General features: G+C 53.2%; 1 protein-coding gene across 1 annotated transcript in view; it reads right to left on the bottom strand.

Annotated features, from left to right (window-relative positions):
• The window catches only part of CLASP1 (cytoplasmic linker associated protein 1), a 269,499-nt gene that overhangs the window by 20,652 nt on the left and 235,049 nt on the right, over positions 1 to 13,798 (bottom strand). Inside the window, exons 33-35 of the mRNA XM_082841350.1 lie at positions 11,759 to 12,005; positions 9,298 to 9,488; positions 7,223 to 7,351 (exon numbers count right to left, since the gene is read on the bottom strand). Coding sequence (XP_082697476.1) covers positions 7,223 to 7,351; positions 9,298 to 9,488; positions 11,759 to 12,005 — 567 coding nt within the window. The remainder of the gene's footprint in view (positions 1 to 7,222; positions 7,352 to 9,297; positions 9,489 to 11,758; positions 12,006 to 13,798) is intronic.

The raw sequence follows: 13,798 nt of genomic DNA, 5'->3' as shown, positions 1-13,798 counted from the left end.
GCTCAGTGGGCGGGAAGACACTGGCTTGGGAGACAGACTGGGGTTCAAGTCCCAGCAGCGCCACTTAAGTCTTGAGAGGAGCAAACTAGAAACCTCCCGGCGCCTCTCAGGGAAATAAATGGCCAGGTTCACAGCGAGACTCTAACACGAGGGGTCCCCTCCTCCCCCCAACCTCCCCACGCTCTGCTATCATCCAGGTCACAGGAGTTACCCTGCAGGGAGCTGCTGGGAAACAGACCTTCTCAGGTCTGCTGAGCTGAAACCCAAACCCAAGGGGAACTTTGTCATATAAAACTCCACGAATTCTTGACGTCGCTTGCAGGAAGCATTTAATCAAATGTAGGTTTTCTGAAAATCCCTGAAAAGAAAATGCCAGAAGCTGCGCTTTAAGAAGGCCCGTCTGAGGCCCCCTCTTTCACTGAGGTTAGAACAAGTTTCCCAAGACAGATGCTGTTTTTGGCAAGGCGGGTTGGCGTTCTCAACTTCCCTCTACATGCCAAGCTCCCAGCGGCTGGCCTGCTGCCTGATTCAGGGTGAACTTTAGGTTTTGCCCCTGTGTTCTGTGTAACATAAGAAGCAAAGATTATAAGTGTAAGCAAACAGAGAGCAAAAGTAAACACGGGCAGCAGAGAGGAAGGAGGACAGTACTGTCTAGCAGACAAGGTGGCCAGAGGCGGCAAAGATGTTTTCCAAGGGGGCAGGGATGCTGATGAGAGCAAGGGGGATCAGGCAGCCTTCTGGGCTGTCATCTACCCCAAGTGACCAAGATTGTTCTAGTTCTGCTGACTTTGCTGCAGTCTGGTAGGGAACACAGGAATTCTGCTTTTTCAAAGTTAGTGAAATAACAGTGTCTAGCTAGGAAAAGCATAATTTCCTTATCTAACTTTTTAAAAAATGAGATCATTATTCAGAATATTGATGAATGTTTGCTTAAAGATAAGGTTTCTTTGAGAGCACAGAGCCTGTCAAAATTTGGACTGCGTGTTTTAAGTTCACAGGGTTTGACTGGGCTCTGTCACCGATGTGGCAGCCTAACTGGCTGACTAAAAGCCAGCCAGCCAGCCAGCCAGCGGGTGTTCAGGAACTGTGGCTCCCGAAGGGGGAGGCTGGCGCCACCTTCTGGGGAAGGCCGGGGAGGCCTCACCGGACAGGCCAGGTGCCCGGCGTGTGCCCACCAGTGTGGTGCGCCCACCGTGGAGGGGCGGCTGCGTCTCTGGTGGGGCGGGGCAGGGGTGTGGGCAGCACTGCTCTGCCTGCTGCCAGCTCAGGCGGGCGCCACCAGGGACCTGAACCCAGCATGCGAGTCCCCTGTCTGCCGGACCCGGCACCACGGGACGGGGGCGGGGGAGGAAAGGAACAACCTTCAGGGTCCAAGTTCGGGGACCTGGCTCTGCCATCAACTAGTGAGGTGAATGTGGGAGGAGTTTCTTCTACTGTCTGGGCCTCAGTTTCCCTCATCAATAAAATGATGGGGGATGCGAATCTAGAATGCTTACATCAGTTTGGAGCGTGAACCTTATCTCCCAGACCTCGCTGATGAGGACTTTCTCCTGGAAAACGCACACGTACAATTTCAGATGGTATAGCCTGCACGGATGGTCTCTGACCACACGGCCGTCACAGCCCCCGCCCTGGAGAAGCGCATTCAGGGCAACACCGTCTCGAACGCGGAAAAGCTCCGAGGTGGGAGACTTATTCTGTCCCACCCCAAGGGGTAGAATCAGGGCCGATGGGGGACAATGCCACGGAGTCACAGGGTGGGCGCCCAGGAGGGGGCCGTGTCCCCACCCTGGAGGACGCCTCGGACGCCGGGACGGCCGGCCCCTCGGAAGAGCCTGGGAGGCGGAAGGTGGGCGCGCACAGAACTCCTCTTCCGCGCCTCCCAAATCCATCAACTCCTGGTGTTCCCGGCCTCAAGTGTGGGAGTGTGACGGCCCCTCCAGTGGAGATGCCGAGAGATTCAGCCGACGCGGGAGCCCAGAGACACAGCCCAAAGTTTATTCACCCAAATTTCGATAGCCTTCTGAGATATAGTTCGAGAAATGCAGTTATGTCTGCTTTATGTAAAACTGGAAAACCTCAGGCACAATTCTACTCAGAACTGGTCTATTTCTCCACTGGAAGAGGATAAAAGACAGTGTCTTCAGTGTTCACAGTGCCAGCCTCCTCGCCGCCCGACTCTGGCCAGCCCTGAAGGGCAGGCCTCGCAGGGCGTCCCCGAGTGCCAGCACTTCCGGCGTCCAGAGCTGCGTCCCGTCCCCAGCCACGTGACTGGCCAAAGTAGGATGAGGACCCAAGTTTCCAGACTCCAGAGTTCTGACATTAAACAAGGGCCCACCGACTGCTTTCTGCAGACAGGGTTTCCTCTCTTAGTAAGACGCTCTGAGGCTACGGGAGCTAAAGGGCAGGTGTCACGTCTGGTCTTAGGAGGCTGGGCCCATCAGAGAGGAGGGTCCGTGTCCCCTCACCCTGAGTAACTGTGGGGCAGCGGCCGCCACCACTCAGGACTGGACACCATGCTTGGCATGTCCCAACCACCCAGCAGGGTGGGCGATGGGACCTCCACTTGTGGCGGGGGGGGGGTCCAGCCGGTCCAGCCCAGCTGTGTCCTCCCGGCCCATGGCCCTGGGCCTCGCTGCTTGGCTCACCACCAGCATCCTCCCGAACTGCCCCAGACTCCCAGCGCACTTCTCTATGGACCCCACGTGGATTCCTCTGCTCTAACGTCACCTAAGCCGTGTAAGTTCCTTTAGGTCTGAGCACCGCCCTGCGACCCGCCCAATAATGGGACATTTACCAGTTTGTGCTACGAGTGTCAGACTGTCTGGCTCAGCAACTTTGACCTTTTAAATGACTATACAGGTCTCTGATTTTGTCTTTTTGTTAAAAGGCTGAAGGTTACAAAGGAAATAGGGCCTCTGGCTATATCCCAAGACTGGGCCCAAAGAAGACTGGAGACTTAGAATCTAGAAAGGTTGAGGTTTGTTACTCAGCAGCCTCCTCCATTATCCTGAGGCCGGATGACACACAGATAAGCATGCAGTCCACTCCCTGGGCTAACAGATTAGAAACCCAAGGTCCAGAGAGGTGAAATAATCTTTCCACGCTCACACAATGCACTGTTCTTCAGAACCCACTGACACACGGCCGCTGCCCCGAGAGGCTTCTCAGGGCCACTCCAGATGCACGGGGCCTGGGTGAGCCACGGTCAGAGAGTGATTTTAATTGGTATTTGAAGCACAACGTCAGCTCGCTAAAGTGCTTTCTCTCTGACACGCCGCTGCTTTGCTCAGGCTGTGATATTTGCCAAGAGGTCCCCGAAAAGTTCTATTGTAAAAATAAATTTAGTCTGGCTTGGCTTTTTTAATTCCTTGCAATCATAAAACTAATTAGAAATGATTTCAAAATAAAACCCCGGGAGACGTAACAGTGGTTGTTTCATATTTACCTGAGACTCAAACTTCCCCAAACAAGCCAAACCACCTGAGGCTGGATTCTGATGCTGCTGTGGGGCAAGGCTGCTGTGGGGCAAGAAATGTCTGGTGACCTCCTGGAGTGACATAAAATGAAGCTGATATTTTCCTCTTTTTAACAGGAAAATGTAATGGAATATTCATTAACGTGGCTGAGGTCAGCAATAAGTCTCAAGTACAGAACATCTTCAAAGAAACAGAGTTGGTGCTCCTCTCAAGTTTAAACAGAATGGCGAGCAAGGACGCCAGCACTCTGGGTACCGCGTGTAAGCCGCAGTGCCTGGGCGCAGCAGCTACTGAAACGAGTGCCTCTGAGACGGTACGGATGTCTGAAGACGGCTTTACGTAGCAATACTTGTACAGTGCCTGATGGTGTTAGAAGCATGCTTCCATGTCCCGTGTCTGATTCTCGAGGTGGCCACGCTACACAGGCTTAGACAGAAGGGATCAAACCGACAACTGGGCTGGAGGTCGGATGCTGGACCGAAAACCAGGCTTTCCCCCTCTAGATTCACGCTCCCACTGACCCCACAATCGCATGCAAAGTATCAGTGCTCTTCTTAGCTCTAAATCTTCTCGTAATCGTTGAAGGAGAGGTTCTGTACCAGCCCCAACAAACAGATTTCAAGTTCTCAGATAAAAAGTGTTAACATTAATGGAGTTGTTTCTTGAAAAACAGAAAAGGGGGTGTAAGATTTTAAAAGGTCACTATCAAGCCCTTCGCCCCTTCGGATGTTTGTTAAAAGCTAACACTATGGTATACCATAGTAACTTCATTAATGAGCTACTGAAACTCAAAAGCAAATTTTATTTACTGAAAAGATAAAAATAAGGAGCTAGACAATGAAAGAGATTTACTTATTCAAATAGGAAATATGAAAACTGTCTAACCGGACAAACACCAACTTTTAATTATTTATTTAATTACTTTTTGGGCCACGCTGCGAGGTTTATGGGATCTTAGTTCCCCGACCAGGGATCGAACCCAGGCCCTCGGCAGTGAAAGCGCTGAGTCCGAACCACTGGACCACCAGGGAATTCCCAATACCAACTTTTAAAATAAAAACTTTAAACCGGTACCCGAATCCTCTATCTTGCTTATTGTAAAACATCTCCGTTAGCTTATGATGAACGATGCCTGAGACAGATTTAGTGCCCGGCATGTTTCAGCGTGTGACAAAAGTGTCTTGCACTCATAGCTCCTGTTAAAGACCCTGGGAACACAGTCCCTGGCTTATCGGTGACAAACAAGCCATCTTATCCTCAGCCCTGCTTTATGCATCTTCCCTAAGGGCCTTATGAATCTTCCCTAAGGGCCTTATGACACCTTTCAACTTATAGAAACTGCATTTCAAGAAGTGCTTCATTGCTACAGCCCCGTGGCCAGAACTACAGTGTGCACGCTGGCGGGGCCCCGGCCACAGCGGCCAAGGAAAGACATGTCTGGTGACAAGCGCTCTCACAGCCGCTCTGTGTCCACCTGCCGGTCCAACTCCTTCATCTGCCAAAGCCTGGGTTTTGCCTGTGGACACAAAACCAACTAGCTGTAACGAGAAGGAGGTGCCCAGAGCTGTCGCCGGGAGGAGCACACTTTGGGAGTGCCAATTTAGACGGGAAGAGAGACTGGCCCCTGTCTGACTAGTAACCGGGTCTAGAAACACTTCGGCTCCTTTCCAGTCAATAAATGTGTGAATGATGTTTGAATGTGCAGACGAGAAAACGTAGCAACCAGAGACATACTGTGTGGGGGTATGCCAGCACAACGGCCACCAGACAGACCCTGTGCGTCTAACTATCCGGCCTAAAAACAAACGCGGATTGGCAAAGCCAGAGAAAGACCACATGGAAGAGTTTTAAAGGAAAAGAAAAACGAAAACGATACCTAACACCAAAACATACAGGTGCCCAAGTCAGAAGCTTCGGGCAAAGTGGCAGCGTGAAGTTTCGTAAGGAAAACGACAAGGGCACCAAGTCAAGGTGAGTCTGAAAGCGTGTAAAGCAGGGGAGGCCTGCCAGTAACCGCACTCATTTCAGAACACAGTGTTTCCCCAACCTGCTTATCAGGAAATCAGTGACAGCCGCGTGGAGACCCTTGGGTTACAAGAATTCCACGGCAACTGAGTGCTGCTACGTTTGCTTTAAGCAGCAGGTGTTTTCTGCTTGTGTCCCTTACGCGACCTAAAGGACTTCAAAGTGAAGAACGTTCTCTCCTCAGTCTCTCGCTTTGCAGGGGAAAACAACAAGATCTCTCACGTAAACAGTAAAGAGCAACTTCTGGTAACGTATACTTCTCCGGGTCCACCGTCCAAATCCTGGAGGTTACGATCAGGACGGCCACTGTAAAGACAGACGTCTGCCGAGGGGATGGCTAGTCACCGCCACACCGTGCAGGTGGCTTTGTTTCACCTCAGTGTCACAGTCTCAATATGTCCTCCCCTCTGAAAACAACTGACATCGTATGTATGTAAAAGAACGTCCATTTCATGTCATTTTTTTCATCATGTATTCTCATTAAGGAGAAGCTATCGTGGTTAAAAAAAAAAAAAAAAAAAAAGAGTCAGCAAAGACCAGTTGCCCCTTAAAAGACACACGACCTGGTTCACATCTTGGTTCTGCCAGGAACTGCCACGTGTGCATCACCTGACAAAGGATGGGACCTCCTGGACCTTCTTCCTCACCTGGGAATAATTACGGTGACTACTGTTAGCTTACCTGGTCCTCACATTTTTCAAATGAGTTATCTGAAGTGGAAAGCGTTTTGTTCAAACACGAGTAGGTGCTGTCGCCATCAGGCAACCAAGCTGGATCCCGGAAGTGTGAGTGAGTGGTTTGCACACACACCCATCATTCATGCACCTGTGTGGCACTAGGACTGCTGGGTGGAGAGATGCCCGGCCAGAGGGACGCCCTCAACCTCGCTGAGCCTGCAGTTGTGGTGGGAACCTGAGGGGGCCAGACCAGTCTCTGTTCAGTAGCCACGTAACTGCTGAACAGAGGAAAAAGCCATGATTCAGGGTCTGATTCTCGCTGTGAAGAGAAGAACTGCTCTAATCACAGTTCCTTTAATCCACGGCTGTGCTCGCGAGAGTAGTCACACGGGAGCCAAAAGATTGAACTGACACATGCTTATGTCTCACTTCGGGGTCAGACCCACTGTTTCGCCAAGTTAAGTTTTCCAAACCTGGAACTAGATGGTTTTCCACAGTGCGTCCCTGCAACCATCTCCCTTTAGGGCGCTCCACCCACCCCACCTCCCATCTCTCGATACGCAGAGGACTGCGGGCGGCAGGCCCCAGGACAGTCCAGCAAGCGACTGGACGAGGACGCACGGACTGTCCTCTGCGTGCACACGCGTCGGGCCCAGAACCGTGCCCTCCCTGCCCCGTGACGGGAGCCCGAGGAGAGTGCGGATGCCTCATGTGTCCGGAGCCCACAGAGCGGGCGGGCCGCCTCCAGTCCTTCGAGCCCGTAGGGGGAGCCCGCCCGCACGCTCTGGCCTCACCTAGCTCTCCTGTGGGCGGCGGTGGGGTGACAGCCCCCCGAGGAGAGCGGGGCCCTGCGGGTGAGGGAGCCTGGCCGAGGGCCCAGAGCGAGGCTTGCACATCTCCATCCCCACCCTGACCGCAGGGGAAAGGGCAGACCCGCCCGGATGAGGCTCGGAGAGCCCTGCCGCCTGGCGCCGGGGCACTGGGCCCGCAGCGCTGCTCAGACCCCGCGGCGGCAGGGCCGTGCGCCAGAGGCTGGCTCACCTCCTTGTGGGAGTCTTTGTGGGCTTCCAGCGTCTTCATGATCGTCAGCTCCGCGTAGTGTTTAAACCTTGCTGGCTGGCTTCTCAAGGTCTCCCGCAGCACCCTGAGTGCCAGCGCGCGGATGGAGTGCTGGGGCAGAGGAGAGACGGACATCAGCAAACGCCTCGCGGCGCCTCTCTGTGCACACGGCCAGCGGGGCCCCGAGACCGGCTCCCAGGCCTGGGTCCCTGGCGCCCTGCAGGCACCGCGACATGGACGCCAGGCTTCCTGGACGGAGGCTCCCAGATGGCCAGCTCCACGAGGGTGGGCGCTGTGCCTGCGGGGACATCCCGGGACCCGGCACCTGAGAGGGACCCCAGGAAGGCTTCCTGAACGAGACCAAATGAGGACGACTGGTAAGTTCACTATCAGTCTCCCGGGGGGCGGCTCCGGATTTTCTGAGGCTCAGGTGTGTATCTGTAAACTATGTAAAAGGACAGCCCTATGCCCTATGTAAAGGGCACCTACATGTTTCATCGACACGACCTGTCAGACAGTGGACTCTCTCAGGATAGTGGGAGACCTGCCGATATACCTGACCTTCTACGTGAGCAGGTCATGGGGGAGGGGAACGTGTACAGAACCCCAGCTACTTGAGGCCTGAGTCATGAGTATGGAGGAAAGCCATTCCAAACAGACCCCTAACTAATCTCAACAACAGAGAATGGGGTTTACACCAGACAGAACATTCTGATTCTCTGCCACTCACCTGCACCAGCCACAGGCTCACACACCACCCCCTGCCCTCTCCATGACATCGTTTCTCCTCCTGACAAGGCCAACCACTAGAAGCGCTTCAGGTGCCAACAGGTACTTTGTCTTAAGAAAAGCGAATACAGATCTTTCATCGCTGTTCTTCTACCTTGACTAACCCCACACCAAACCATGCGTCCCTAAGCACCAGACAGCAACTGGAGTCACCATGACATTCGCCAGCCTCTGCTCACCTGTCTTCCATTAAGATCACCATCAGCGTGACCTGGGCACGACCTCTGCCCTGGGCCGTGCCCAACTTCCTCGAAATCTGTCTGTCCTACCCCTTGAGCTGTTCACCACACTTACTGTACTTGTGCTTCTGCTGACCTACACGAAGCCCGGAGCACAGAGATGGAGTTGTACTTCTAGACTTTAATCCAGGGAAGTCCTAACATTTACTCCTGCTGCCACACACACAAGGGAGCGGCTGCACAGCAGGCGGGGGGGGGGGGGGGGGGGGGGGGGAGGTGGGCCTCTGATCAGGGTGCTCACGCCTTGAAGAGTCACATTCAAGTGTCACCGCGCGGAGACAGCTTTCTACGTTAAAAATAATAATGGACGATAACAGACAACAGTACTGATCTCTGCTTCTGGGACCTGTCGCTGGAACGGTTAACAGTGCAGGGGTGAACCAACACAGAGCCCCAGGGGAGGCACATTTAGCAGGGTTTAGTATGGTCTTCCAAAAATGAGCCTCTGATCTCTCAACTGCATGTGAAGCATAAATAAAACTCCTAAGGAAGAAAACCCCATCGTAAAAAAACAAGCCACATTCCTACACTAGCAAAGTCTTGAGAAATTTTGTGAAAGGGACCGAAGAGGGAGCACGTCTCCCTCAACGACTACAAACCCAATTACAGAAAAACCTGCATGGAGGCCAGGGTGGGGCCTGTCTCCGCTAACTGACTGGGTCCAGAAAACCTGAAAGCTGTCTTGGTGCCAACAGGAAGCACAGCACAGGAGTGGAGGGGAGCTGTGGGCCCAGGCCTGGCCACCCAGGAGGGGAGGGGGAGGGAGTGGGAGGGAGGGGAGGGGGAGAGAGGGAGGGGGAGAGAGAGGGAGGGGAGGGAGGTGGGGGGAGGGGAGAGGGAGGGAAGGGGAGGGAGAGGGGGAGGGGGAGGGAGGGAGGGGAGGGAGAGGGGGGAGGGGAGGGAGAGGGAGGGGGTAGGGGGAAGGGGAGGGGAGGGGGAGGGGAGGGAGGAGGGGAGGGAGGAGGGAGGGGGAGGGGGAGAGAGGGGGAGGGGAGAGGGGGAGGGGAGGGGGAGAGGGGGGTCACTCACGTCCTTGTCCCCCAGCGTCTCCAGCAGCAGTAGCAGGACAGTCTTGAAGTGCTCCTCCCAGACACCCAGGCTGTCCTCGCGCGCGATCTTGAGCAGCTCCAGCAGGGCGCCCTTGCGCTCCTCCACCCGCTCGTTGTGGTTGGACAGCTCTTTCAGGAGGTCCGCCACCAGGTCCGAGTGGTCAATGGGCACTTGGGGGACACAAGACAGATGCTCAGCACCCCCGCCCTCCTGACTCCAGGAGGTGGGCCACGCTGGGCGCTGGCCTCACGTCACACCCCCAGCAGGTCACCTAGCCAGGTTAACTGTGAAAACGGGTGAGAACAGGTGTCTAGTGCTCCGGGGCCGACACGCAGCGCCCTTCCCGACCTGACCGGCCTCTTTCCCTCCTATTTCAGACAAAGCCCCTCCTGCATCGTCTTCTTCCCAACTCTGCTCCCTGCAACCATCCTCAGCCAGGCCCTGCCAGGAACACCCTCACTACTCTCAGGCCCACTGGGCACAGTTTCCTCCAGGCCCTCCACCACCGTGTCTGACCCACTCATCCCCATTCCCTTCTTGAGCGTCCAGAGTGTAAACAAACACGGATCGCGGCGTCTAGGCTACCCACGGACTGTCCATTCACAGACGGCCAGGCCTGCCAACATCACGTAGCGTAACTGCTTGCGGGGACTTGCGTGTGGTTTATATGGAAGAGGGGCATATCCTTTCTCTTTCTGTGTTCTTTTAAGACAGTGGTCCCCAACCTTTTTGGAACCGGGGACCGGTTTCGTGGAAGACAATTTTTCCCCGGACCGGGGCTGGGGGTGGGGGATGGTCCAGGCGGTGACGTGAGCCATGGGAAGCAGATGAAGCCTCGCTCGCTCGCCCGTCGCTCACGTGTCCTGCTGTGCCGCCTGGTTCCTAACAGGCCGCGGACTGGTACCGGTCCACGGCCCAGGGGGTGGGGACCCCTGTTTTAAGAGACCTCAACTCTGAATATTCACTTTAAGTAGAAAGGATGAAAAACCAAAGACAAATCATTAGGAACCTAAATTTGTACTCACATATTTCTTTAGCTTCTAAGAATGAGAAAGTTGACGTCTTCAAGAACCCTCTCATCTCCGCCCCTGCCATCCTACCTTTTCCTTTACGCCTTTTAGCATATGGTTAGTGGATAAATTACAGCCAACATCCCAATCTCCAGTCTGTCTTAAACAAGACCAACAACTGGGTAAGTTGAACGCTGTGCCAGCTCTATGAGCAAAGAAAGGCAATGGTCCACAACTCCTAGGCAGCGCAAGTCCAAGTCAACCCTCCACCACCAGCCTCCTGCCCAGCAGACGGACGGCTGGCTACAGACCGACCTGCTCCCCACTGGCAAGTAGCAATCAACAGCCGAGGGGTCACGCTCTCAAGCCCCTGAAGCTACTTGTGCTTTCAGACCGTGGAAGGCCTTCCCTTCTGTCTCAGGGTCCCATCACTGCCTGATCCACCGAGAGCGCAGTTTTCTTCCTTTCATGTTCCCCTGGATCCAGCAGCCACTGCTAACATGGCCCTCGCCTCTACGCCTGCCACCACGATGAGCCTGTTTCCCCTGACGGGGCCTTGCACTCTGGGGCCGGGGGCTGTGTCTCGTTTCCCTGCACAGCCAGCCCTGGCAAGCCACAACCTTTGCGACACACAGTAGGCCTTCACTGAATGTTAACTGCTTAGAATTCTGATTTAAGGTCCTAATATAATTCTTCATTCAAAATTGAAAACAACATAAAATAGCAGGCTTGGAAACAAAGTATACATATATAAGATTTTTTAAATTAATTACTAAGTTGAAATAAACCAAAACGCATGAACACGCCAGTGAGGTGAAAAGAGAAAAAAATAACTTCCAGATAAAAATACTTCATAGCAATAAGTACTCACTCACTTGTTACTCAGTAATGGACACTGGCCTTAACACAAGTGTCAGAAAAAAACCCAGACCAGTTCTTTTCCATATCAAGTGTGTTATTATACTTGGGGCAGTAACTTCACCTTTCTGGACCTCAGTTTCCTAACCCGTATGATGGGAATGATCCCTGTCTCAGCAGCCAGCACACGCCACGCAGGTGGCCCAGGGCAGGTTAGATCCCTTCCCCACCTACAGGACCGAAGGTGACACAAGCAGCTCGGGAGACCTGGCTCAAATGCTGCTGAGAGAGCAGAGGGAAGCCACCCAACAGGGCTCCAGGCCTCCCGGCCACAGAGCGGGACGGGAAAGCACACACCAGAGGCTGCACCCGGGCGCCCCATTGCCCACGCCCCGCTCTCACCGCCGCCCGGGTCGTGGTTCCTCACAAGGCCTTCCCCATGGATCCTCTGTGTGCCCCCGCACCCAGGCACACAGACGACTGAGCAGAGCAGGCCCCCAGTCCACCCTCGCGTGCCCGGAGCTGCCCTGGTTGGGGGGTGGGGGGTGGGAGTGGCACCAAGAGAGACAGACCGTCTCGCAGCTGCTCCATGTCATCGTCGAACACAGCCTCCTTCAGGGCCGTCTTGTCGTAGCTGCTGATGGTGTCCGAGTAGGGGTAGGGGCTGTAGTCCCGCGCCCGTGGCCCCGGGAAGGCACGCGGGGGCTGGGTGTTGAGGAGGGAGGTCTTGTTGTCCAGAGCCGTCCGGCCTCCTTCCACTGCGTCGCTGCCGCCCCGGCCCTCGGTGGCGGGGGAGGTGATGCCACCGTCGCGGGACACCTGGGGCACAACACACTGTCAGTTCCTTTTCAGTGCTTGTCTCAAACTTCTCCTTTAAATCTTCACAATTATTAGGAGAGCCAGAGATTTCTCACTTGAAGTCTGGCCACTGACAAAAGGACGGCTGTTAGTGCCTCCATCTGTAAATACCTAGCTCATAAGCTACCTCAGAGGGGACAGAACACGCTGATGTTCTCATCTATTCATTCATTAGTTTACAAGGAATGTCTGTTTTACTTTGCATATGCTGACTAATTTGACTCATTTTTGACAGATTAGTGACATGAAATTCTGAGGAGCCCTTGAGAAGGCAGTCTGCACACCTGGCACCCCCAGTTCCCCAGGAACCTCAGGTGCCCACAACACCCCAGCCAACTTCCTTCACCACCGACAGGACGGGTTTTCTCACTGACACTCTGACACAACGCCATGGACAAATGCTCCCCCGATGACCCTCTCGAGACCTACAGTGGTCTCACCACCCACGAGTCCCCTGCTATATTCCCCTCAAGTGGTGAAACGTCTCACTATGGAGAACATGACATCCCCCAGGCAGATGGCTTTTCCTTTGGGGATTTCTGACTCTCAGAACGGGTCTTTACACTGGTCAAAGAACAGGTCTTTAATATTGTCTGAAAATGTTTTTCCTGATATGCGCTGAGTTTTGTCTTCAACTAGTGAAACCTCTGGGCTCCTGGCCCTTGTGTCATGTTTCTGACCCCCTTCTCTCCCCGAGGTCCTTTCTTCTGCGCACACTGGCCTGTCTGGCTCCCTTTGCAGGGAACAGAGCAAGTGTGGCTGACTGCAGGGGACAGAGCAAAACGGTCACTTCCCTCATCTCAGACGCGTGACTACAGGACAGTGGGGGAACCACTTCCAGGCAGCCAGACCACCCTGGTGAGCCCTGTGGCACCTTTTACTTGTGCTGCTGACAAGGTGCACCGCTGTCACCCACGCTTATGCCTTTGTGCGGTTTTTACTGTAGTTTTATATATGTATGTTAAAAATTCAATCATGTAATTCATACGCGTATAATCCAGTGACATTAAACACGTTCACAGTGTGGTGTAACCATTACCACTATGTTATACTTTGGGCAAAACTTTTTCATCGTCCCCAACCGAAACTCTGTACCTATTAAATAATAACTCCCTGCCCCTTCCAGCCCTGGAAACCTCTGTTCTACTTTCTGTCTCTATGAATTTGACTGCTCTAGGGACATGATGTAAGTGGAATCACACAGTGTTTGTCTTTCTGTGTCTGGCTTATTTCACTTAGCATAACGTTTTCAAGGTCCATTCATGTTGTAACATGTGTCAGTATTACATTCCTTTTTATGGCTGAACAATATTCTATTGCATGTGCATACTACGTTTTGTTTATCCATTTATTTGTTGATGGACACTCGGGCTGCTTCCACCTTTGGGCTACTGTGCCTAACACCACTCTGAACACTGGTACACAAATATCTGTTCAAGTCCCTTCTTTCATTTCCTTTGGATATACACCTAGTGGAACTGCTGGGATGCGTTTGGTTCTTACACATCCCACCCAGAAGATTTTGTCCTAATATAACTGTTAGGATATAAAAGAATATATAATATGTGTACAGACATGAACAAAATGAGACTTAACAGGGGTTTTCTCTCGGTATAAGATGATTCATGGATGATTTTAATTTTTTTCTCTTTGTAACTCTCTTCTAAAAGTAAAACATATATGATTAATATAATGAAAAGATTATTTATAAAAGGAGAAAGGGTTTAAAAACTTCAGACATTCAAAAAAGAAAG

This window comes from Leucopleurus acutus, assembly GCF_964270905.1.
Source record: "Leucopleurus acutus genome assembly, chromosome: 6".
Classification (NCBI taxonomy): domain Eukaryota; kingdom Metazoa; phylum Chordata; class Mammalia; order Artiodactyla; family Delphinidae; genus Leucopleurus; species Leucopleurus acutus.
This window is presented reverse-complemented; position numbering and strand designations above follow the sequence as displayed.